Below are 27,645 nucleotides of genomic sequence, written 5' to 3'. Positions count from 1 at the left end.
AAAGGGGGTTTTCTTTGTCTTGCTGAAAATGCATGGGTTTCCATGGAGCCTACCCCAGCTCATCACAGGCAAGAGGCAGGGCTCCACCCTGGAAGGTTGCCGGTCCTTCGCAGGGCCACATATATAGACATACAACCATTTGCCAACACCAGCCGTTAAGTTAAAGATGTGGACCTATCAGTAATCAGATCAATAGCCGGCTTCGATTCGTTATAGCCTCTTGGTACAAGGATGTAGCCACCGCTCGGTGGGTGATAGTCTTAATTTTGGCCCTCGTTCTGCACCATAAAGTGTAGCATATGTTGCTCTGAAATGCCGTGCTTTTCCACATTAATGCCTCCATCGTATAAGTGGAAATCATCTTCGCCAAGGGCAAATAAACCGACAGACAAGCGTATCTCAGGTGATGATAAACAATTGGAAACGAAGCAGATTTTTTGGCCTATAACACAAAAAGGTTCATTTCCTCCGAAAAGATTTACCACGACATGTTTTCACCATCTCCCACCCCCTTCATGAGACTGTCAGAGCCCTGGAGAGCTCCATCAGCGACCGGCTTCGTCACCCGCGATGCGTCACTGAGAGGCATCGCAGGTCCTTCCTCCCCGCTGCCATCAGACTGTACAACCAGGCCTGCTCTCAGTAGCTAACAGACAATAACAGGTGCAATAACAAGATGTGCAATAACCATATGTGCAATAACCATATGTGCAATATCTGTCTGTCTACCTCACACACATTCTACCTGCTTTTTTTGCACTGTTGTTTTTTTTCTTTCGCACTACTCTTATTTCCATTACAATGTACTGTATATTGGTCAATGACTTGACACCTATATTTTCTGAAAAAACTGATTTTTTTTCAATTCAAAAAAGGTTTAAATGGGTAAAAAATACCATATATATGACCTACCTGTCCCACATATGGACTCAGTTGAATTTAACAAAAAATACTATTTATTTGGGATTTTGTTGTGTGTTTTAAGCGTCAAAATGTCATGTTGTGCGACCGTCCGACCAGGACTCTTGTTTGAAAACCTTTTTTGAAATCACTCTAAATGTTTTTAAATCAATCTTCTGCCCTATCTGGCATGATTTCTGAAGTGTCTTGTAGTGTATAAGATTGTATTTATATTTCCATCATAATATACAAACAGTATGACTGATGATGTCCATTTTATGAAATATCATGTAGCGCGACCATTAAAAAAACAACCATTTTTGTATAATACTGAAAACTTGTAAAAAAAAAAAAAGATGTCAAGATGTTAAGGAAATTAATTTTAATATGAATCATGGTTGCACCACATGACTTTTTTTTAAGGCTAGTGCCAGTTTATCTTGACAAAAAAACTCTGAAATCACTTAATTTAAAATTTGTATATGAATTTATGTGTACACAGCATTCTTAATGTTTGAACTACTGCAATAGATATTCTTTTTTTTATTATTTTAAAATTGACCCGTTGAAAATATTATATATATTTGTTTACTTTTTTACCCCTTCCCTGCATGTGTGTGTTAAGTGTACTGCTGCTGAACAATGTGAGTTTCCCCATTGAGGGAGAGAAATAGAAATAAAGGATTATCTTATCTTATCTCTTATGTGATCCTGTGTGGCACGAGTTCGGAGAAGCTCAACGCAGTATTGTGTTTGTGAATGTTGCTCTGTCATTCTACGTTTCCCAAAGTAATCCCTTGTCCATGTCATGTGACTATATTAGCAATTAATGAATGACAGCTACAAGTTTAGCTGAGTTTAAACCTTCACCCTTGCTCTTTCTGCAGTAAAGTTCCCCCACATGTCTTCAATCGTGGATGGTTTCTGTAATCTGCGGAAGGATAAATGTGCTAATCTCTCTTCTTTTTTTAAGGAACATCGTTTACAGGCATTTAATTGATTCTGTCACACATTTGTTGATAAAGTGGATGTACTTTCTTGGTTTTTGCTCCTTAAGGACTGAGCAGTATAAAAGTAGTTTTCATTAAAAGTGTTCAGAGACCGACCTAGAACTGCATTTCTGGGTGTTAGTTTAGCTGTTCTGGTTTCATTAAGTTCCTTCAAAGAGATTTTAGACTGTCGGCCAGAGTAATAATGAGGATAAAATCTTATATTGCTCCTACATTTAAAGTTAGTGCATTTTTTCACATCTACATTTTGTAAGATTCTTTAAAAAAAAAATAATAGATAAGTAACATTTAAAACATTATTTTGAGAAAATAAAACCTAGAATGAGGAAGAAAGATGATACATTTTGATTAACTGATGGCTCACAGGATGATTAAATAAACTTAAATAAGTGGGTTAAATGATCCGATTACCAGTGCATATGGAACATAATCAGATTTTTCTGCCACAGCTATACAGTTGGTGGGAATTATCTGAAAATGAACCCTGGATTCCCTCTTTCCTGGCATAAAAGAAGCCTATTCTCCCTAAATACTGTATATAAATGGAAAAATATAAAATGTCATTAATATGTCTACACTGATGGAAGTTTTGTTAATGTGAAAAAAAAGCCATCTCAGTTAACCCTCATGCTATGTCTGACTTTACAGCAAAATAAACACATTTACAGCTTGTTCAGAGAATAATTTTAGTCTCCAAAGCTAGATTTCACATCCATGAAAACTGTACTGTAGTGATTTTTTATTGACCTGATCAGGTTAAGCCACAAATGTTTAGTACATTGCTACATTACAGCTTACAAGGTTAAGGGTCAGTGATCACCACTTTAGTGCTTTGTCTTCTCAGGAAACTTGAGCTGTGATTAAGAGCCTAATCGGTGTTTTTCTAAAGATAACATGGCTCATTGTGCTGTTATCTGTGCTGACAGACAGCTGCTACGACTCTGCGTTGGGCTGGAAGGTTCTGGGGCTGAAGTCGGTCGAAAACCAAAGGATGATAGCTAACGTCACTCGTCTTCATAATATTATAATAATAATAATGATAATATATATTAGGCTGCATATGTCCATACTATGAGATGACCATGACATCACAGTGCATCTTTGAAAATTAAAAGGTTCCTCAACAGTAAAAAAAACAACATTATTTGAACATTCTACTATTTCTTTCCAGTCAATCAAAATGTGGAAAGCAATAAGTGTGTCTGTTTTACATCCAAATGACTTTATGATCCCTGAGAAGAGGAGGCAGCTAAGTGTCCCGAGAGTTGTATGACGGATAAGAGGCGCGTGACCTGAGTCTGTCTGCACTTATTATCATCTCCAACTCCCTCCGCTCACTGCGGCTCTTTTCTTTAAATGTCATGTATCACACACCTTCACACCATCAGCAGATTGGAAGTCAGCAGGTGTGTGTGACACAGAGAGAGTGTGTGTGCTGCATTAGTCGATGGGTACGCATACTGTTTTTTTTATTGCCATGGCAACAAGGAGGAAGAAAAAACAAAGACAACAGTTTGTCTCATTTCTGAGACAGTGAGCGGCTCGAGAGATCGTTCATGCATCTGTTCTGCAGCAATGTCAAATTCATAGCTACTGTCATATGGCAAAGTTAACCCCCCCTTTTTTAATTCAACTCTTAATTGTATTCTGTGTTTAGAATAATAAAAATCTCCTCATCATAGCTGGTATTAGTATAAGGCAAATAAAACCTTAGATTGACTGCAAATCTATTTATTTTTTCATCACATTACCATTGTTATCATTATTTTCAAGGAATAAAATGAAAAAATAATAATGTGGGCATTACTAAGTACTCCCTTTGCTGCTGCAGGATTTCAGTAAGTTACAGCCAGGTGCTGTTAACCATCTGTCACGTCTGGGGTAAGGTGTGGACCCAAACGCAGGAGAGCAGGAGGCAGGAGTTCAACGAAAAAAGGGTTTATTTAACAAAAAACCAAACTAAAAGCGCTGCAGAGCAGGATACAAAACAAGAACATGAAAGTGGCTAAAAAAACCTGACGAGGAAAACATGGAGGTAGAAACAGTACGGTCCGACAGGGAACAAGGGAATGACAAGACCAGGTCTACTCAGGGGATAACGAGACATGACGAGACACAGGTGCAGACAATCAGGGCAGATGGGACACAGGCGGGGCAAAACAGAAACTCAAAGACTGGGGGAGGGAAGTGTCAAACCCTGACACCATAAGCCCTTGATGAACTGGTTATGAGCAGGTGAGACTGATAAAACACACGTTTTGGAGAATTCAATATGTGTTAACACAATGCCAAGAGGGAAAGACATAAGCAATGGTCTTGAGAAGCACGTGGAAATGGAAAGGGTTATAAACCATCCATCCTTCCATTTTATATCCACTCAATCCCATACAAGGTCACAGGGGTCTACTGGAGCCCATCCCAGCTCATTAGAGGTGAGAGGCAGGACTCAACTCTCCAGTCCATCGCAGGGCCATATAGGGCCATAAAATATTTCCAAAAGGTTGGGAGTTCATCATTCTACAGTGAGAGAGATTATTAACACAGTAAATAATCTTAATTCATAGTGAAAGTCCAGACTTCAACCCAACAGATATGCTGTGGCAGAAACTTGGGAGCGTAGCAACAACGCTTAACCTTTCTGACGTGGTTTGGTCATACCAGACAAATGTCTTCTTGTTCAGTACACAAGTAAACCGGACGCTCCGACAGTCCTGCTCCGTGGACGAATCCACCGGCGAGCTGCGTGGCTACAATTTGGTTGGCTGACGCTTCAGTTGATGCCTGAACAGTTGAACCTCTGACAGGACCAATATTCACCCACAATTCAGTTCACCAGCCCTTGATGTCCAGGTCAACGGATGATGATGCTATTGTTGTCATGTGAACGGGGAATGGGGTGTGGATAAGGCAAGGCAAGGCCAGGCAAGTTGCATAGCACATTTCAGCAACAAGGAAGCTGATGTTTGACATAATGAAAACATGAAAAGTAAAGAGAAAAAAGGATCAGGAGTTACTTGCAGGGGCGTCATAAAGAAAACTTAGATAAGTGAATCCTCAAAAATGTTGAAAATAGATTTATAAAAAAAAGTGCCAAAATTCCTCTAAAATGACGTGAAAGGCATAAACATACTGGAAGCAACTACTTCAAGTTATTGCTGCAGCAGGGTATCTACAAGGAATTATGGGTATTAATATAGATTTTTCCTTTTATTTTAGTATTTTTATTTGTTAAAAATATAATTAAGTTATTATGTTTTTCTTAATTTTTGTTCAATTATGGTATCCTAAAAAGTTGTGTTGTAATTTACTCATTTATTTAAATCTACTTAATTATTTATTTATTTTCTAACTCATTCATTTTTCTGTAATTTTGCTATGATTCTTATATATTCATAATGCTGTGTTTATTTCTTATGGTCAGCTGTTTGTCCATGTTTGGGCAACGAGGTGTGTTGTGGTCTGGGTGGGGACTGGTAAGGGGGAAAAAAAAATCTTCCTCCTGTAAAGTTAATGTTTTATTCTTGACTTTTCATTAATAAAAATACCTTTGAAAGAAAGAAAAAAAGTTGTGTGTTAATTTGAGGCTGTGCCTGCCTAATGTATTATATTTTAATAAGAAAAACAAGTATAATTGAGTTTTTCACCACTGAATTTGAAATATTTCCCCAAAGCGTTCAGTGGCTGAAACCTGTCGACACGAGCTGTGGATGCGCGTTTATTCTCGGAGTGTTTTTTCTGCACACTGTCGTCGTCGCCGATCGTGTCCAGATCGCAGGATTCCTGGAGATCTTTTCTTGGCTTCTGCGTTTGTCTCTGAATCGGAGCGGAGGAGAGAGAGAGAGGTAGGGCAGGAGGAGGGAAATACGCGGCTTGTGAGCAGAGAAACGGCAGAGAAACAGCAGAGAAACGGACAGAGACAGAGACGGTCCCCGGTCAGCAGCATCATGGAGCGGCTCTCCTCCGGGGAGATGAGCGGCTTTCTGCCGCAGAGGGAGCCCCGGTCCGGCTGAGCTCTGTCACGGCTCCGCCGGCATCACCCATACTGCAACCCCCACCCACACACACACACACACACACACACACACACCCACACACCACACACACACACACACACACCCCCACCCACCTACCGCGACCACCAGCAGGTTGCTGGTGACTCGGTGATGCAGGGCGGAGCAGGACGCGCGCTCGGCCGGGAGGGCATCCTCTCTTCTCCGTCCTCCGCGGACCAGACCCCGCCGCCAGGCTCCGGCATGTAAGCTCCAGTGTTTCCCAAAGTGCCGGGGTTGTTAGTTTGAGACACTTGGAGTGTAAACGTGGCTGGAGGAGGGTGGGACTCTCCTCCTCCAGGTGGGGGGCGCGCCCGCGCCCGCGCCGCGCCGTGCCGCGCCGCGCTGCGCCGCCTCTCCATCCCCATCCCCAGCCTCCGCTCCGGGCCCCGCTGGTGCGCCCGGCGGCCCCTGATGCCCAGCAGCTCCGGGGCTCTGCTGTGGTCGCTGGGAGAGGCTGGAGCCGCTAGGATGCTGCGCCAGGTGCTCCACGCCGGCCTGCGGACCTGCTTCCGTGCGCTCGGCCGCTTCGTGGCCGGACACCCGGTGTTCTTCGCGTCCGCGCCCGTGCTGCTGTCCGTCCTGCTGGGCGCCAGCTTCAGCCGCTACCGCGTGGAGGAGGACGTGGAGAGCCTGCTGGCGCCCAAGCACAGCCTGGCCAAGATCGAGGGCAACCTGGTGGACAGCCTGTTCCCCGTCAACCGCTCCAAGCATGCGCTCTACTCCGACCTGCAGACGCCGCGCCGCTACGGCCGCGTCATCATCACCGCCCGCAAGGGCAGCGTGCTGGAGACGACTCACCTGGACACCATCCTGCAGGTAGGACACACACACACTCACCTGGACACCATCCTGCAGGTAGGACACACACAGAGACTCACCTGGACACCACCCTGCAGGTAGGACACACACAGACCTGGGCACCATCCTGCAGGTAGGACACACACACACTCACCTGGACACCATCCTGCAGGTAGGACACACACAGACTCACCTGGACACCATCCTGCAGGTACGACACATACAGACTCATCCTGCAGGTAGGACACACACAGACTCACCTAGACACCATCCTGCAGGTAGGACACAAACACACTCCATCCTGCAGGTAGGACGCACACACACTCACCTGGTCACCATCCTGCAGGTAGAACACACACAGACTCACCTGGTCACCATAATGCAGGTATAGCACGCATAGACTCACCTGGACACCATCCTGCAGGTAGGACACACACACACTCACCTGGTCACCATCCTGCAGGTAGAACACACACAGACTCACCTGGTCACCATAATGCAGGTATAGCACGCATAGACTCACCTGGACACCATCCTGCAGGTAGGACACACACACACTCACCTGGACACCATCCTGCAGGTAGGACACACACACTCAGAACTAAGTTGGAGTCAGCAGGCATCAGGTTTTTCACTGATGAATCAACTACAAGTTATAATGAAATCAGGGGAAGCTTATTAAAAAGTATAATGATCCCAAATTATTTTAAAATCAAACAAGAACCTGTTAGGATTTTATGAAATTGTTTAAAGGTTTGAAGGGTTTTTCTATAAGATTCTACACTGGTGGTTACTCTCAATGCAGGAACACATCCTGGTTTGTTGGACTAGATTGTTTAGTTTGAGTTCTTCTTTAGGTGAAGACAAAGAAGAGAAACAGATGTTTTAAAACAGGTTCCATCCGGTTTTTCTCAAAGTTTTAGTGAACTTAGGTATTTGCTGAGTTAGCATCTCAAGTAAGAAACAATCAGCAGGATATATATATATATATATATATATATATATATATATATATATATATATATATATATATATATATATATATATATATATATATATATATATATGGCTGAAAGTGTGACATGTTTAGGTTTCTTTCCCCCCACAGATATGGTTCAATATCTGCACCTATAACGTAAAGAACACCTCCCTTTTTAGTATAAATACGGCTGGTTCGATGACCACTGGGTGCATTTTCTCTCTCCCATTGTGGTTTGAAAAAAGTGTACCTCCGGCAGGAAAACATGGTGCATGATATAATAAAGCTTGTAATAACTTTGATTCTGTTCACTGGTTTTCTTATGGTGCGCCAGACAAACGAACACACAGATCTTTCAAACCTAAAAATAGATTGAAAGTACAGAACAGACTCTAACCAACACTAGACTGACTGAAATTACTTCTGTTAATTTATCTACTTTGGGATAAACAACAAGTTTTCAAGTGAAATGAAAGACAAACTATAAATGTCAGCTTTGTTTAATTTAATTCATTGAAAGGATTTGGGATGACTGCCTGATTATAACTGAGATAGCAAATGGTGCAGCACAACATGCAAAGTTAGGGAACAGATGACAAATATGAATCAAATTAATATTTGTTGTGAAAACCCTTCTCCTTCTCCATCAGCTCTTTAGTTTTTGAGGGAACTCAGTTGGCAGGTTGTTCCAAACATCTTGGAGAACTAAGAATAAATCCTGTGGATAGGCTGCCTCAGATCCTTCTGTTTCTTCATGATATCCCCTTATATGTTGAGAACAGGGCCTTGTGAAGGTCGTACAATCACCTCCAGGACTTTTTTTGTCTTTTCTTAAGCTGAAAATTGATCCCAATGACATTGCAGTCCTTACCCTGGTGTGCAAGTAATTTGAGCCCAGTCTGACACATTTCTCTATGTTGGTATCTGCCTTCTCACGATTGAAGACACCTTTAATCCTGACCACATCCTCACCTCCATTTGCAGAAGTTCAGCTCTAAACTTGTAAGGATTCCCCACCTTGTTTCACTGTTAGCTACGTGCATCATTGTAACACTCTCCAGCTCTCCGGTTGAGCAAACCTCCCTCTGTCATAGTCAAATATTTGAAATTTACAATGTAGGGCAGCTGCTGTCGTTTTTCTGCATGAGTCACTTGGCCTTGTTTCCACATCTGAGGTTTACATCCTAGGTGTGCCTGAGTACCACTGGTTTCTGTTAGGTCTGAGCTGATGGCACTGATGGAAAAGGGGCATAAGTGGAAGTTGAAGTTGTTTGTGTATTTGTCACATGTACTGACAAGAAAGGCAGTGAAATGCAGTCGGACATGATTCGAAGAGCAGCTTGGTGTTAAAATGTCATCATTTATGAGGTAGAGTTCATATGTGCAAGGAGCAGCAGAGGTGTATCACTGTGCCGGTTTCGCCACAGGCCAGAGTTCACAGTCCAGACAGCCTGAGGGAAGAAGCTCCTCCTGAGTCTCTCTTCACCTTGATTAGCCTTAGGATGATGAGGGCGTCTCGTGATCCTGTTCGCTCTGGCTGCAGTCCTCCTCATGAAGATATCTGGAGGGTGGGGAGTGTTGTACGCTCTGCTGACCTCCAGTCAGGAGCTGTACCCATAACAATCAACAACAGTTGATGTTACCAGTCAAAACACTCTCCACCACTCCAGTGGAGGACATGCTCATGATTTTATGAGAGACTCTGAACTCCCTCAGTTGTCCGAGGTGAAAAAGGCACTTCCTTGCCTTATTTTATGTGTATGTGTGGAGTCCAAGATACTGTAGATCCCTGGTGATGTGCACTCCCAGGTACTTAAAACTGACACTCCACCAGAATCCCATTACTCCTCAGAGGGGTGTAATTCTCTGCTGTCTCCTCCTATAGTCCACAATCATCTCTTTGGTTTTATCATTGTTCAGCCAGAAGTTGTTTTTACTACTATGCCAGCTTCTCCTTCTATATGGCCGTTCATCATTGTTGCTAACAACCAACCACCACAGTGTCGTCCGCAAACTTTACTATTCAATTCAATTTTATTTATATAGCGTCTATTACAATAGAAAGTGCAGAGTGGCCTAGTGGTTGGGGCTTCGGGCTCAAGATCTGAAGGTCGTGGGTTTGAACCCTGGCACTGGCGTCACTTTGTGCATCCTTGGGAAATATGCTTTACTCTCACCTTTCCTCACTTCACCCAGGTGTATAAATGGGTACCTAGCTTTGCTAGGGGAAGTATCCAGCGATAGACTAGCGTCCTATCCTGGAGGTGGTTACCACCTGTTCGTTTGTGCTACAGAAACCGGAGATAAACACCGGCTCTATGGGCCGCAAGGCTCAAAAAGGAAAGGACATACACAATAGAAAGTGTCTCTAGGCACTTTCCAGTGACCCAGAACATGACCCCCGAGTAATTATTACATAAACAATGGCAGGTAAAAAAACTCCCCTAGTGGGAGAAAAAACCTTAATCCAATGGTAACCACTGTATGGTGGTGGAGCACTCCATGGTCATGAGTATAGAGGGAAAAGAGCAGGGGGCTTAGGACGCAGCCCTGTGGGGATTCGGTTTTGGGGGTGCAGGGGCTGGAGGTGTGCATTCCCACCCGGACCACCGGAGTTCTGAGTCCAGGATCCAGGCCCACAGGGGGGAGTTCAGCCGCAGGTTGGGCAGCGTGGTGTGGAGGACTAAAGTGTTGAAAGCTGAACCAAAGTCAACGAGCAGCAGTCTTACAAAGTCCCCTGTGTGCTTGTGCAGGAGGGTGAGGCTGGTGTGCAGTACCTGGGAGATAGTGTCATCTGTGGATCAGATTGGCCAGTAAGGGAACAGTAAGGGAGCAAGGCACATATGTGCCCCTGACCAGTCTCTCGAAGCTCTTCATGAGATGGGGCCGTCAGGGCGGTAGTCAGACATTCTTCGGCACAGGGACGATGATGGCTCTTTTAAAGAGCCACTACCATTGCTACACTTTGACCATAGGTTGACTTGTGCTTCTCCCAAAAAACTTGATCATCTCATCTCAACAGCCCCGTCTGGTTGTCCCGAGGGAGTCCCCACTGATGCAGTATAACAGTAGGACCTTGTGTCCTGTTGCCGTCTTCCACAGCGTCATCTTGGTAGCAGAGTTTGGCTCTTCCTCAGCCAGTTTCAAGTCTCCTGCACAAATGTTTCTGTGTCAGTTAAAGACTATGTTTCAACACACAAATTCATGGTCATTTGCACCTGCTTGCTTTATTGATGGTCATTACTGCTTGTTTTATTGATGGTCATTAGCATCTGCTTGGTTTAATTGATGGTATACACAACTGACTACGATCCTACAAAATCCCTTATGTCCACCCTGTAAAATTGATGCTGTTTTAAGGGGAAAAGGGTGTTGTTGCATTACAGTATTTCTTTAAAGCTGCCAAAGACTTTTGCACAGTAATATGTAGCCTATAGCTCCTTGTGCTTTAAATTATATTGTGACATACTGAAGCTGCAGTCCTTTTTGTACAATGACTCATACAGGAGTGTCTCAGAACCAGTAATAAAAACCACCGAGGTGGCTGCAGATTTGCTAATAATACCAGGGATCACTAAGATTTTTTATTACTGGAAACAGTCATTCAGGTGTGTTCCTCCTCCTCTGCATGCCCTTTTGGATGTCTTTTGTTGGTTGTAGTCTGGTTTTAGCACTGTCTCTCCTCTGACTGGTTGTTTGTCTCTCTAATGGCATCCAGAGTGGCTTTTCTGCCTTCTCCTGGAAATCAAAGTCAAATTCTTTCTATCACTGAGGAAGATAATTAAGATGGCTAGCCAAGCTAATCAGCTGTAGGGTGCAGCTTTGAATACCAACTTGTGTTTGACAGGACAGTATCTGTAGACTGGTGCATAGCATCCTCCTCATCTTTCTAAGTAGCAAGGCAAAGCACCTCTAACTTCTCAATGATTGGGGTGTTGAGTATAAGATTGACACCTGTTGAGCATCAACTACATGATTTACAGACTAATAAACCTGAAACAAAAAGGTATGTAGGCTGTTTTTTTCGTCAAAAATCATCATTGTGACCTAATTTACATATATAAAGAACACCGTGTTTGTCCTTAGAGGATTGCTACAGATAGAAACAGCTTCGTTCAGGGCTCTGCATCATTTCCTGCAAGAAACAGACAGGCTGGGGCATAAAAGAGAGTGATGTGGAGTGATAAATCCTCTGTTACACAGTCTGATAATATCTGCAAGGCTCAAGAGTCCGTGATTGTTCTCTTTCCGTGCCTTCGCTTGCTCTCAGCCAGGATTCACTGCGTGAGTTCTAACATTTCCCCACAATCCTTTGAACATCCCTTTGAGAACGGGTCTGAACTTGTTGCATGCAGTAAGCTGCGTCAACAGAGGGAGTGATGTCAGGGGTGGTCGGGGGAGAAAAATACATTAGACTTTCACTTTCAGTAACGCTGTGATGAGCCACACCCACTGAGAGGACGGTAACGACGTATTTGAGCTTTCATTAGTCCATAAATCTACATAAATCAGCAGCTATTTATTTAAATGGAAACGTTCTGTCTCTGTAAATAATAGTCACTATGAATAGTCAGGGTAAGTGGCAGCTGTTTTTATTATCCCTGCTAATGCATTGTGGCACCAGCAAATCAAATGGTTTAGTTATGCAACAAAGGAAAGAAAACTAATGTGCAGAAATTCATGATAGATGCTATTTTTTTCTTCTCTTTTCTTTTTTTTTTGCAGTTGACAGTTGCAATCCATCACTGGGGTCTTAAGTGACCTGCAGGGCTGCGTTTGATGGATTAGCACAGATTTGGATACACATGTTTTTGGCTCTCAGAAGATGAAAAGTGATGATTTCGCTGACCTTCGTTCACCTAATGACAGAATCAAAGACGTACCTCAGCATCTGACAGAGAGGTTGACACGGACATTGGTTGATATGTTCATGGTTGACGGAAGATGAATTGAAATGTTTGTTTTGCTACCGTCAATGGTAAATAGTAAATACAGATGATGAAAGATATCAGGAGTCATCTTAGAGAAGGAACTTTTGCTGCCCATCAGGTACGAGGCAATTTCCACATGATTTCCAGTCAGTTCGTTATTTGAGAAAAACATTAATCTTATCTGGAAAATATTCAAGATAGTGGGCTTTGTTTCCAGGAGTAGATGTCCCAGCAGATTTGTTGCACTGTAGCACTGACTGTGCTATGTTCACATGAATTGAAAAAAAAAAATAGCTGTTACATATTAGACTGTACAGATCGTAGCTTGGTTGTGTTAAATGTTAAAGTTCATACCAATACAGTTTGAAAAGGACTGAACCATAAATAATTCTTCTTTCTAAAAAAAGACCGCAAAAGAACTTGTATTGCAGAGTTGCATCTGATTTAATCTAAGTAGTTCAGGAACAAAATATAGTACCAAAATGAGAGATGTTTATCCATAGTGCACAGTGCCATGTTTGGTGAAAACCAAACACAGTAGGTGATGTGCTGATGTCAGCTGTCAAACATGGTGGGATAATGGTGAGCCATGTTTTTGTACCCACAGGATCTAGGTACATTGCAGTCAAGTCTGGAATAAAGTATTTAAAAGTGTGATGTGAGTACTTGGTGGCTAAAACTCAGCTGATCTTAGCACAAGACATGGGACCTTTGTCATGGAATGACAGGATTATCCCAAAGACAAAAATCTACATCAGAACAACTGATAACCAAGATAATAAAGGTGATGGAGGATCTAGAGAGAGCTGTGCATTAATGAACGCCCTCAGTAAACGGAAGCAACGTTATACGGAAGAGTGGGCCCAATGAAGTCTCCTACACAGTCATGGGAGAGGCTTGACAAAACTGTGATTAGACCCCCTGATCCTCGTAAGGGTTTAAGCGGTTCTCAATAATGAGTGGTGAGATGTTATTTCCTGTTATTTACAGGTTAAAAATCCTTTGAATCGATAGAGGAGTTTGCCTGCCTCTCTTAAATACCTGCATCTTTGTTGTTTTCCGCAGCACCATGCATATGAGCAGATTATGTTCTCGTTTAGAGCACCAATAAGAACAAAACAAGTCCTTCCATCCAATATGTGTGATTAGAGCATTATTTTTGTTTTAATTCAACTACAAACTAAAAAATAAAGACGGTATATTTTAGGTCTTTATTAGGTAAAACAAAAGCAGTTTCAGTAGATATTACTACAAACACTCTTCCTCTTTCAAGCAGACGCATCTCTCAGAGCCAGCTCTGTCCATGTTCGCTGTGGCAGAGACTGGCATCAGGCCTGTTGCCTAGGAACCACCAATGTGGATACTGTCACTGCTGTCCTCTTGCCATGGAAACGGAGGAGGACACTGACACAACTACTGTTATCCCGTTGAGTAACACATTCAAACAGCCCCCCACACATCTCTCCCTGTTATTCACACCACTAAAACTAAGGAGGCCACTGAGCGGTTCGCACTTTAAAGCTATTTAACCTCCATGCAGCTCAGGGAATACACCCATCCTTCCTTTGTTTTGTCTCCTCGCAGCTCCACAGGCGGCTGTACCAGATGCAGGTGACGGTCCCGGCCGCGGCCTTCAACGGCTTCAACTACTCCTTCTCCTACCTCTGCCTCCCCGATGATAAAAACATTTGCATCATCGACGACATCATCCGCGCCATGGAGGAGATCCAGTTGGCTCGCGCCTCCAACCGCTCCATCCCGGCCCTGTGGTACCCCATCACCCAGCTGGCGGACGGGCGGCTGGCGTACATCGGGCACCAGCTGGGCGGCGTGCAGGGCTGGGGCCCCGGCGGGGCGGTGCGAGCTCAGGGGACGGGAGCCAAGGGGGAGGGGGTCCGTTCTGCCAGGGCCTTGCAGCTCACCTACTACCTCCAAGCCCACGGTGGCCTGATGGACCAGGTGGCCAGCCAATGGGAAAAGGCCTTCTGCGCCGAGCTGCACCAGTTTGCGGCGTTGAACCCGAAGTTGGGGCTCTACCCGTCCACCTCGTCTTCTCTGAGGACAGACTTCCAGTTCTCCTCGGTGCTGGCACGACACCCGCTGTTGGCCAGCCTGGGAGTGTGCGGGGTGCTGACCGTCCTCTGCTGCTCCATGAGGGACTGTGTGAGGTCCAAACCCTGGTTGGGACTGCTGGCTCTGCTGTCCGTCACCCTGTCGGGCCTCACTGCTGCTGGAATACTCAACCTGACCAGGGCCACCTACAACTCCACATACCTGGGAATCCCCTTCGTCATGCTCGGTAGGTCAACGTTTTTGAAGTTTTTCATGCAATATTAAATGTATTTCATCATGGTAATAGGGCTGCAACGATTTGTCGACGTTGTCGACAATAATCGATCATCACAATTGTCGCCAGACATGTTTTTCCAATGGAGTGAGGCATCTCACTTCAATACAATCTCTGCGTCTCAGCCGAGCGGGTAGCGGTTAAACAACAATGACGGCGTCCTGTACAGCAGCTGCATGTAACAAAACTTCAAAAGTTTGGGAGCATTTTAGCCTGGATACGGCGAAAAAAAAGATTACTTGCAAGGTTTGCAAAGCATGCTTATCACGGGAGCAAGTCAGTAATGCACGAGCATTTGAAGAGAAAGCACGTCGGACAGTTGAATGAAACGGACTCGCCTAGGTAAGATATTAAGCCTATTTTGGCTTTAAAGGAGAGCTTTAACGTTATGCCTGACTGTGCCTGACAAAATTAGCCTATTTTAAATTAAATGCACGCAGACTGAAAAAGAGCCACCATGGACCCCTTTCTGCAAAAGAAGCAGACGTGTACCCCGCAACAGGCGACTGCCCTCACTGAGCCAATACTGCAGCTGATCTGTGATATGAGCAGCTCTCCTGGTTGATGCTGACGGGTTTCAACAAATGATAAAACCAGTTCAACCCAGAGTACGTCCTGCCATCCAGAACCCATTTCACCATCTTGATGGAGAAAAAATACAAGACGTTTTATTTATTTATTTTTTTTATAATTTATTTTTTATATAACACAATTGCCTGTCCTTAAAAAATGAAAAATAATGGACAGAGGTTTATTTATTTATGGATTTATGTCTATACCGACTGATCACTGTGCTTGTCCTTGGTTTTAGATAGGACATTTTATTTTTAGATAGGACATTTTATTTTCTTCTTGTATGAACAGCAGCAAAGTTGAATGAAATATCTACTTTTCATTGACGTATCCATCATTCTCGTGTTTATTATCATTTGCCACATAATTAAAGCAACCTTATACTAGATTTAAGAAAAAAATTACTAATTATCCGATTAGTCGACTAATCGTTTCAATAGTCGGTGACTAGTCGACTATTAAAATAGTCGTTAGTTGCAGCCCTACATGGTAAGTTATCATAGTTGAACACATGTGACTGTCAGTAACACGAACGACGAATAAAAGCAAGGAGAAATCAAAAAGCATTGGTGCTAATCCATCGCAAGTGGGCGCCGTGATCAACAGTGCCAACTGCTTTAATAGCATGTTCTGTCCGTTTTCACAGCTGCTCTTTCAGTGTCGTGATGTCGTGATGGGTGGTGCAGACGCCCGCCTTGGGCTGAATGCTATTTCAAAGTGGACAGATCATCAAAATGACTGACAGGTGGTAGGGCATGCACTTACTGAGGGGAAGGGGGACAGAACAAGGGATACAACAAGGGATGCACAATTTCAGACTAGAGGCAGAATGCAGAGCCAAAGCAACGGCGCCAACACAGGTTCATCAAGTTGTAGCTCCTTATCTTGAATCTAGAACAAACAGTTACACGAATGATTGATTGGTTAGTTTGTTTAGGTCGAGGGGCAGAAGGCTTTGCTGGTTCCAACGCTGATACCTGGCAGTGCAGTTTCCATTAGACCTTCGTTGTTTGATGAAGATACTTGGAGGGAATTTACAGGGATGGGCAGTATGGGCTAAAAAATGTATCATGATAATTTCTGGCATTTATCCTGATAACGATAAAAATGACGATAAAAAAAATACCAATTCAACTCCACCTTTGTAACTATAAATCTGTCACCACATTCAGTCTTTGAAGCCCCCAAATCACTGCTCTAAAAGATACTAAATGCTACTAAACTACACCAATTCAATTTAATTAATAAAAACCACTTAAATTAGTACACCTGTACTGCAAAACTGTAATGACTCAGATCCGCCATGTTTGTTACACAAACACGTATCAACGGGAATTTTTCTTTCTTTCTTTCTTTCTTTCTTTCTTTCTTTCTTTCTTTCTTTCTTTCTTTCTTTCTTTCTTTCTTTCTTTCTTTCTTTCTTTCTTTCTTTCTTTCTTTCTTTCTTTCTTTCTTTCTTTCTTTCTTTCTTTCTTTCTTTCTTCCTTCCTTCCTTCCTTCCTTCCTTCCTTCCTTCCTTCCTTCCTTCCTTCCTTCCTTCCTTCCACGTACGTTGTGCGTTGATTTAACGCAGAACCATAAATCAGCTTTACACAAAAATGTCATCAACGGGAAGTTATTGTTTCTACCGCCAGATGACAAATTCCTACCGTGGGGCATTTTTTTGACGGTAGCCTATATCGTGAACGGTAAAATATTGCCCATTCCTAGAATTTACAGAGATGCACCAGGCTGATTCCAATTTCAGATTTTTTAAGGTGGCAACTAGTTCATAATTTCTATTTCAAAAACTTTACCTAAATATTGTTGTAAATGACTCAATATTATAACTATATGAATATGTTTTTTTCCTCAACTTTTCTCCACTACATGTGGATAGACTTTTAATTTAATGAAAAAAATCTTCCTCTATTCAACCCCGTAATGGTTTGTCCTGGCGACTACTTGAACTCTTGACCTGCTCTTGGCTGCAGCCCTGGCAGCCTTGGCAGCCGTGGATGTGTCCACAGGGCAGGATCTAAATGCACTTCCAGGCTTTGTCAGTACGTGGGCTCGAGGTGGTGCGTGACTATATTTTCATGAGTGGGTCGCGTAATGTGATGGAAGTTAAGCTTGTTGACTTGCGTCACATTTCATTTCTGTGTGAAATCATGTCTTTTGATATTTTAGAGAAAACATGTCTGATGAGCTCAGCCCCTTCACCCACTTCATGTGCATGAGAATAGGCGTGGAGCTCCCTTTTGACGGTTATTGGCCGGAGCAATATGTGAAATCATTTTGGGGGTCAGGCTTCCCCCATCCTGTCTGTTTCCGGTTTATGGACCCAGGCCACATGAAGTTTCTTTGTTTCTTTCTGCTGAGTATTTACGAGATCTGCAGTTGACAGATGGTGAGGCCACACTTACTAAATGTGACAAAAAGTGTTCTGGGTTCAAACTGTGTAGAATCACTCAGCCATTAATTAAACTCATATGACAGAAATTCAACTAATGGCATAAACGGAGCGGTAAAAAGCTGCAGGCGGCACAACTAATACAATCTGCTGGGAAAGACCTGGAATTAGGAACTAACACGGTAAAACGGGGCAACATTCAGCAGGCCTTTGTGTGCAGCATAATGATGGTAAATAACAGTGAATGCAGTTGCAGGTGCACAATGGAGACTTATAGAAAACTGAAAAAACCCAATACCAAACCTAAAATTTAAACATCAAAAAGAAAAGAAAAAACAAAATCAAAACCCAAGTAGCCAAGTCAGTTTAATGCCTTTTAGGGAAACATGTCAGACCAATTCCTTACCGTTCCTGGCTTAACTACTGTAAGTTTAGTTTTAGTTTAGTTTATTTTATTTTGTTTTGGTCATTTACATTTTAAGATGTTTGCATATACACACTGTATATGTATACACACACAGGTATATATATATATATATATATATATGTATATATATATATATATATATATATTATATATATGTACACATTTCCTTTTTTTTTTTTTGACCAAAAAGGTATAGGCTGAAGCCTCTTGGGTTATTTTGCCTATGCTTTTCAACAAAAGGCAGACTTCAGAAACAAAAAGATACTAATAAAACGAAACGAACGAACAAAACAAAGAAAATGAACAAAGAAGAGAAGAAAATAAATGTGGTCACTCACGATTGAGGACAGCTACAGGAGGAACGTTGCATAATTTAGACAGTTTTATATGAAGATAATTTATATTAGTGTTCTATATTTATCTATTATTTTAGATTATTTTAAGTAAGTGTTTTAGATGTGGTGGTATAAAGTTGTGTGAACTCTCAAACTTTTTTGATCTTCATTACCTGAGCTGAGATTTGTTTTAGTTGGGGTTTAAACACCTTTGTAATGTATAAAGTCACATATCTTCTCAAATTACACTGTCTTCAGATATGTTTCTCCATTTTGTTGATATTTGTCCTTATTTAGTCCCAATCAAAAACATAAAAAAAGAAAAAAAACATGATGTAAACTGGACATTGATGCTGTATGTATGTGTATGTGTGTGTGTGTGTGTGTGTGTGTGTGTGTGTGTGTGTGTGTGTGTGTGTGTGTGTGTGTGTGTGTGTGTGTGCACTTACTTAAGTCCACATTGGGGAATTTCATCAGCACACACACCAGTTATTTGGGGACGCCTTTGCCTTTGGGGACCAAAACCCCCGTCCCCAATTAGATTTCAATTGAATGTGCCTGGAGATATTGCAGTCTTTAGTTAGTGTGTGTGTGTGTGTGTGTGTGTGTGTGTGTGTGTGTGTGTGTGTGTGTGTGTGTGTGTGTGTGTGTGTGTGTGTGTGTGTGTGTGTGTGTGTGTGTGTGTGTGTGTGTGTGTGTATACATACGATCTGTATTCCCTAAAGTAATAAAAAAGGAAATAAAATCTATTTTCATATCAATACAACAAGCCTCCGTACTGAAGCTGTAAAATTTTATTACCTCTTTCAACGTATGCGTCATGCATAAAATCTGCAATGAAGTTGCATCACTCTTGTGTTTTCATTTGGGATTTATTCATTCTTGAATTAACTTTGCATCCTGGTTTATTGTTTGGACGGAGATAAGATAAAAGGAAGGGCCGAAGAGAATACAAAAAACGTTGTTGCTGAGGAGAAGCTTAGATTAAGTTGAAAAGGAACAAAAAACACAGGGACATAGCTCCACGAGGCTCTCTGAAATAAAACTGCCGCCGGCGCTGGCTGAGATAAGAGCCGTCTCAGCAGAAATGGGAGTTAAAGTGTAGTTGGAAGACAGGAAGTGGATCCAGCAGGGCAGACAGAGACAGGTTGGAGGAGGCGTGAGGTGATGTGACTGACTGGAACATAAGGGGAGGAAGTGATCACGGTAAACATCACTTCCCCTCACAATCAAACAGAAGAACAGTTTCATGCAAACCTTTTTGTGACTTGAAAAAGCGGCAGAATGGACTCAGGGTGGTGCAGATCAGCCGCTCTCATCCACTCATCAGGGGTGCCATTGTTCACAGACGGGTGTAAACCATCTGGTGCACCTCCTGGAAAGTCAGCAGATGGCTTTTTGGCTTTTGGACAGTTTTGGACAGACACAGCTACATCGGTCATTTTTAGTATTTTCGCAGATAGAAAATAAAATATTAATTGAAAATGAATAATGATTAGCGCTATGCAGTAGACTGACTGTCCAGGATGTAGCTCTGCCTTTCACCTGCAGACAGCGAGGATAGGCTCCAGGAAGCCCCCGTGACCAAGAATAGAAAGAAGCGGATGGATGATGGATGGATAATGATTAGCAGCAATATTTAAACCTGTTTCACACGTCTTTCTCACTTTATTACTGTCCATTATCTAAGACGTGTGTTTTGTAGCATTAAACGTAGATTTTAAAGTGTCTATATTGGCTACATCTTTGGTTAAGAATTGATTTTTCTTTTCATTTCTTTTTTTTTATTGGTTCATAAAACTCTAAGTGTGCTCGGTCTCGCCTATTTAGCAGATTTAAACACTCTAGCCTCAGATCACGTCGAAAAATGCCTTTCAATGTCAGCCAAATGAAGACCTAAAACCCATTTTTGTTGCTACAGCCCACATCTCAACACTTGTCCTCAACGCCTCGTTTCCACTTGCTTCTGGCACCACCTTTTCTTTTTTATTTTCCCAAAAATGCATCCAACAAAGGAAATGTACAATAAAATCAGGGTGTGTATGTCTTAAATACATGGAAAGATGCCCCACAGAAAGGAAGTAACTGCTTGGCGTCCAAATTCAAAGGAGTTATCGCCCAGCCGGGGGTGTTCATTTCCACGAGTTCTGCTGTCCTGCATGTTTTCGATGTTTCTGAAATCCAACATCCAACCGTTCCACCATTGCTCTGGGCCTCAGCCTTTCTTTCTCTCATTTCTGAAAAGCTTACTCCTGAGTCTGCTACTGCGTTTCATTTGAGTTTCCCTCTGACTTGTACTTTTTCACCAAATGGCTCCTTGAAGGCTGTCTGTGTTATTTTAAGCAACATTTGTTGTTGAAACCACAGCCTTGAATATTGAGCCAGCCTAAAAAAACATTATTCCTTCAGTTAAATTTGTTGAAATTTCATGAACTAGTAGACTATAGTATTCTGCAAATTATGTTTAAAGCTCATAAAAAAACTACCAATCAACATTCAGAAAAGATTTGAAAAAAGAAAAAGCAAGTATAACTTAAAAGGAACAGAGATTTTTATAAAACCAAGATGCAGGACAAAATTGATGGAACGTTGTGTTTCTGTGAAAGGAATCAATTTATGGAACAATCTGAACAAAGAAAACAAAGAATCCAAATCAAACATTACATTTAAAAGAACAATTAAAACCTGTATGTTAGGGAAATATAACGAAAAATGTTGAGTTTGATTGACATACCCGTAGGCGGTGGTAATTTTATTTAATGTTATTTTAATTTTATTTTAGTTGTTTTTATTCACTGAGTTTTTTGTTTTTTAATTATTAATTTATGTTATTTGTGAAAGGGGCAGATCAGATAAGATTCTTCTTCTTTCTGCTCCCTTTTCATTCATAAGTTAGGAACATTTGTATTTGTGTTTGTATTAAATTGTTTTGTTTTTTGAATGAAATAAAGAATAAAATGAAAATGAAATGAAATGAAAACATCATATTGTCATACATATTGTCAATATAATGCTAATCCTAAATCCAACATCTCATATGCTGCATTTACGCCTTGTGACTCAAAACAGGAAGTTGCAAGACCAAATTGTATAAACTTTTGGGGGGAACCAAGAAGAATTGGGATTCTGTTTATAAAAATGACACAGTATTCAAAGGTGCATGCCCTTCTTTCCAGCGGTATCAGCGAGTACTTCTGATACTGATATTGCAACAATTAGTCAACGCTGTCTTAAAAAATCGATAAATAGTCCCCAACAAATGTAATTGTCGACTATTGTTAACATAAAGAAAATTTCAACAAAGTGAGTCATCTTTCTCCTTCTTATCTCTGCTGAAAGTTGCACATGTGCAATAGAGTACAGCGCCAGGTAAACAATATAGCGATGCAAGACCACAGCGAATGCTGCAAAGCTCATTAAAAATGTATTTTTGAATGATCTTCATTGTCTTTTATTTTTAATAAGCACATCATTTAAATGACATCATGTAAAATTTAAACGCTGAGATTTAAATAAGAGCCATATAATAATTTATATTACTAACCCTAACCCTAATCTGATAATAATCTAATTGTTGGAGCCATTTGTACATATAAACACAGTGATTAATAATTTAGATTTTGTAATATTTGATTTAAGTGTATTTTGAGTAATACGCAGTTTGATATCAGTTCGCAAGGTGCTTGCTTAATATTAATACACTGCAGCTTTCTCATTGGTTACGTATATATATCACGTGATGTACGTGTATTGTGGTTTTTGTGAAGCTATGGAACCGAGAGAGCACACTACTTTTGACCGTGCTTGCGCGAGAATATTATTTGTCGTATTAAATAATTGGACAGTTTTTGTTTTTGTAATTGAAAGAAAGGTTTTTCAGTAAACTTTTGAAAGAAGAACACGGCCTGTGACGTTTCATTGAAGTACGCGTCCGCTACGTGATCAGGAACTATAGCTTAGCTTTACCAGAAATTAGACGGAGCCACACTCAGACTAATAATCCGTTTAGTCGACTCACCGTTTCAATAGTCAGTGACTAACAGAATTGTCGTTGGTTGCAGCCTTACTGGTATTGATATTGGAACAAATCTAGTTTATATGAAAATAAATCCTACTTAAAGGGGACCTATTATGAAAAACATGTTTTTTTCTTGCTTTAACATATATAAAGTGGTCTCCCCTCAGCCTGCCAACTCAGAGAAGGAGGAAAGCAACCAAATTCTGCAGTGTCTGTACAACCGCCCGGATGAGCCGTCCAGTGTGATGTGGCTTCTACGAGCCAATAAGATTCTGCTCCCGTCATTACGTAAAGACGGGAGCGATGCGTGAAACCACGCCCACAACTAACTCCGCCGGCCGGAGCTTCTGCCATTTTTTCGTAGCGGTGTATCGCGTCATTCAGGCAGCCAATCAGCACAGAGCCTCATTATCATAGCCCCGCCCACTCAGAATCCTGCATAGATAATGAGGTTAGAGAATGGGAAGATAAAGACATGGTTCAGAGGCTGAATTTCTAATTTATTTAGCAAAAACAATCAAAAGCTTGTTTTTAAGACATTCAAGGCCTGTTTAAAATAGGTATTAGATGCCATAATAGGTCCCCTTTAAAGTATAAAGCATTGGTAGAAGGGTACAAAAAAGACCTGAAAACCAAGTTATGTTTTGGTTTCAAGTGTTCTCCCTCTGGTTTTACATCAGGTCACGGGCTCTTCGGCTCCTTCGAGATGCTGTCGTCATGGAGACGAACGCGGGAGGACCAGCACGTGAAGGAGCGCGTGGCCAGCGTCTTCGAGGACGTCATGCTGCGCTTCTCCGGCTCCACCATGCTCCACCTGATGACGCTGGGCCTGGCCGCCTCGCCGCTCACCAACATGGAGGCCGTGCGCCTCTTCTGCCGCACCGCTGCGCTCGCCGTCACCATCAGCTATGTTTACATGCTGTCCTTCTACAGTTCCTGTCTGGTGTTCACAGGCTACTTAGAGACGGGCTACAGACACGGCTGCTTCTGCCGGCGAGTGCCCAAGCAGGACCGGCTGGACTCCAAACCCGCTTGGTACCGGTGTCTCATGTACACTCGTTACCAGGACGAAACCCAGACCACCAACCCCACGCACGGCGTTGGCCACACGCACGTTCTGAATACGAACCTAACTCACACGCACATGGTGAACAACGCCGGCATACATGAACACGTCGCCAACTCCACGCACGCACATCCCCACCCTCACCCTCACACTCATCCCTCGGGAGGCATGGAGCCTCATCCTCAGGACTCACACCTTTTACTGGGGTGTGTGAGGCGTTGCTATGGAGACTGGATTACAAACACGTATGTGAAGCCCTTTGTGGTTCTGCTGTACCTGGTTTACATCTCCTTCGGCTTGATGGGCTTCCTGCAGGTGAGGCATTGAGAGACACAACAAAACAACACAGCGATATGAACATTTTAACAGCATTAAAGTGAGGAACTAAACGTCTTAAGTTTATGGAAACTCCAGAAACTGTAGATAGAAATATTAAAATTAGTGCTGTCAAGCGATTAAACATCTTTTTGCCCCCCCCCCCGATGCCTGTCCAGTTACAATGGGAGTCTACCAGCGTTGCTAAACACACCCAAACACAGTGACAGCCAATCAATGTCCACTTCATGGTGTGATTGATCATTGTTTTCCACCCACAGCCAATCAAGCACAAGAAGCCTACAGCACAAACACGGATTTCAAAATAAAGGCAATAGAAAAAGTATAGTTAGATATTAAAAAATAGATTAAGCGATTAAAAAACATAACGCGCTAAATATGCCTGTAATTATTTTAAAAATTTGTATCCCTGATTTTTTTGAATGAATGAATGAATGAATGAATGAATGAATGAATGAATGAGCATATATTTATTTCGGCCAGGTCATTCAGAATTTAGACACCAACAGAAAGCATTAGTTCACATAATAAAGAGACCTAACCGAAAAGCAATAGGCTGAAGCTATTGCTTATTTACGCCTATCCTTCTCACATGATCAACTTATTCAGATTGCAACAAACAAAACATCATACAAAAAAATCATATTGTTTACACAATCCCGAACATAATTCCGTAATAGTATCATCTACTGGATCCCTCATATTTTTCAAACACATTAAACTTAAACAAACGTTTGAATGCATGAATCGACTGGCACATCTTCAATTTTTCATCAAGTGCATTCCATATATTTACACCCCTTACAGTAATACATTGATGTTTAATCTTAGTCCTAGACTTTGGTTTTTCAATCATATGTTTCCCTCGAAGCTCATATCTACTTACCCTTATTTTAAACATGCTTACAATTTTACTAGGTAACAATCTGTTGAACACTTTGTACATTATCAATGCTATTTTGTATTCCACCAAATCCATGAATTTAAATGCCCTTAATTTAATAAATAATTCATTTGATGGTTCTCTATAATTTGATTTTGTGATAATCCTTACCGCTCTTTTTTGAAGAATAAAGATCGGTTTAGTATGGGTAAAATATGCACTCCCCCATATTTCTAAACAGTATGTAATGTAGGGAATAAACATAGTACAATACAAAATATATAAAATATATAAAGCACGCTGGTTCAACATATCTTTTACCTTGTATAATATGGCTATCGATTTAGCTAATTTAGATTTGACATGATTAATATGCATCTTCCAATTTAATTTATGGTCCATGATGACACCTAAAAATTTTGTTTCAAACACCCTTTCTATTTCTGTATCTTTTGTCTTCTCAATTTAACTTATCTTTTTGCGATTAATTAATTAAGATCTGTAATTAATTAATCTAATTAATCTCTTTTTTAATCTCACCTAAAAATTGCTGAGAGAAGCCCTCAACTTGAGGTGTTTTCCTTTAATTTGAAAGAACATTCGCCAGCCTCTCGGTTGCAGACGTGCTTTGCGTTTAGTGGCTAAACTTGAGCTGCTTTGGTGGAAAGCAAAGTCCTTTCTACAAAGAACACGTATCACTCTACCTTTATCAATGGTGCCGTTGGGGTGTTTTAGAAAATGTAAACACAGATTTCAAATAAAGGCAACTTGCAAACAGAAAAAGTAAAGTAAAGTAAAAAATAGATTAAGTGATTAAAAAACATAACGCGCTAAATATGCCTGTAATTAATTAATCGCAATTAACGCGCTAATTTGACACCCCTAATTAAAATGTTGTGCCTTTCAATGATGACAAAAGTTTTTCCCATCATTTAAGTTGAAAACTGTAACTAAACTGTTACAGTCAAACCATTCATTTAGCAATTTTCCAATTTATTTCTGTAAAGTCCAACATATTTGTTGAACCTTTTCCATGATTTTGTGACTGTACGTGTAACACATTTCTTCCTGTTATTAACAGGTTACCCAGGGATCTGACCCCAGCGCACTGGTTGCCATGGATACAGCAACAGTACTGTACACGCGTGCCCAGCAGCGTTACTTTAGCTCGTACTCGCCGGTGATTGGATTCTACATCTACGAAAGCGCCCCCTACTGGAACGCCTCTGTGCAGCGGGACCTGCTGGAATACGCCAAAGGCTTCCAGAGGATCAGCTGGCTGGAGGCGTACCTGACCTACCTCTCCGACCGCAACCAGTCCACCAGCCAGCCCCGGGAGAACTTCACCCGCACGCTGCGCCACTCTTTCCTCCGAGAGCCGCAGTTCGCCCACTTCTCTGACGACATCATATTTGCCGAGCGCGGCCAGGGCGAGGAGCCGGACGTGGCGGCTTCCCGCATCTTCCTGGTGGCCAAAACCACGGAGAACAAGCGCGAGGAGATGTCGGTGCTGCTGGACACGCTGCGGCGCCTGTCGCTCACGTCTCGCGTTCGCTTTTTGATTTTTAACCCGTCCTTTGTGTACTTGGACCGCTACGCGGCGGCGGTCAGCTCCCCCCTCAGACACTCACTGCTGGCGGTGCTCTTCCTGCTGGGGCTGTCCTCCCTGGCCGTGGTGGAGCCGCTGGTGTCCATGTGGATGGGCCTCACCCTGCTCTCCGTGCAGTTCGGGGTGCTGGGCTTCATGACCCTGTGGGGCGTCGAGTTGGACTGCATGTCCGTGTTGTGTCTGATCTCCGCTCTGGGCCACTCGGCGGACTGCAGCGGCCCCCTCCTCTGCGGATTCGCCTCCGGCCGGGGCGAGAGCAGGACTCGCTGGGTTCGAGTGGCGCTGGAGAGACACGGCGTCCCCTCTCTGCAGACGCTCATCTGCTACAGCGCCGCCCTGGTGCCTGTCAGCTCCGTACGCTCCAACCTCACGCGCACAATGTTCCGCTGCCTCACCCTCACCGCCAGCTGCTCGGCCCTGCACACGCTGGCCTTCCTGCCCACCCTGCTCACCTTCCTGCCCCCCTCCAAGAGCCGGGGCCACCGGCCCGGCGCCGACGGCCAGAGGCAGGAGGTGGAGTGTGTGGAAATGAACGACAGCACCAGAGTGGTCGACCAGATCACCACCGTTTGAGCAACTGTTTCCTTTTTCTTCTTTTCTGTTTTTGTCTCCTCCGTTACCATGGTGACTATCTGCATGAGCCCTGGGATTCGGCTCATTGTGGTCCAAACATCTGTTGAGGAGAATTGCTGATACTTCTGTGACGATAGAAATACGAGTAGCGGGCTAAGAGAGAGCAGAGTACGATGCTAATAAACACAGGAAGAGAAAAGTCAGGTCTATAATGCAGTGTATCCATGGTTACCTCCTTGTTGCCAGTGCTGTACAGCATGTGAATGAGGGTTTTTTTTTTTTTTCTAAACAATCACAAGTTGAGATTCAGCTTGGATGTCTTGGCAGGGGAATGATCACCTCTGAAACTTGCTTTAGATCCGGTCTCCTTGTTTGCCCACTGCTACCTGCACACACGATTCAGCTAACGTGACGCG

The 27,645-nt window shown here is 42.5% G+C and overlaps 1 protein-coding gene across 1 annotated transcript; it reads left to right on the top strand.

Moving 5' to 3' along the window:
* The first annotated feature begins 6,414 nt into the window (after positions 1 to 6,414).
* On the top strand, positions 6,415 to 27,642 carry ptchd1 (patched domain containing 1). Its single transcript, XM_061713431.1, has 4 exons — positions 6,415 to 6,778; positions 14,255 to 14,969; positions 23,443 to 24,143; positions 26,129 to 27,642. Exons 1-4 carry the CDS (start codon positions 6,431 to 6,433, stop codon positions 27,227 to 27,229), a joined length of 2,865 nt encoding a protein of 954 aa, XP_061569415.1. The 5' UTR covers positions 6,415 to 6,430; the 3' UTR covers positions 27,230 to 27,642.
* Positions 27,643 to 27,645: the final 3 nt, after the last annotated feature.

This window comes from Cololabis saira, chromosome 22, assembly GCF_033807715.1.
Source record: "Cololabis saira isolate AMF1-May2022 chromosome 22, fColSai1.1, whole genome shotgun sequence".
In the NCBI taxonomy this organism is placed as follows: domain Eukaryota; kingdom Metazoa; phylum Chordata; class Actinopteri; order Beloniformes; family Belonidae; genus Cololabis; species Cololabis saira.
Note: the sequence above shows the minus strand (reverse complement) of the source record. Positions and strands in the feature narration are given on the sequence as shown.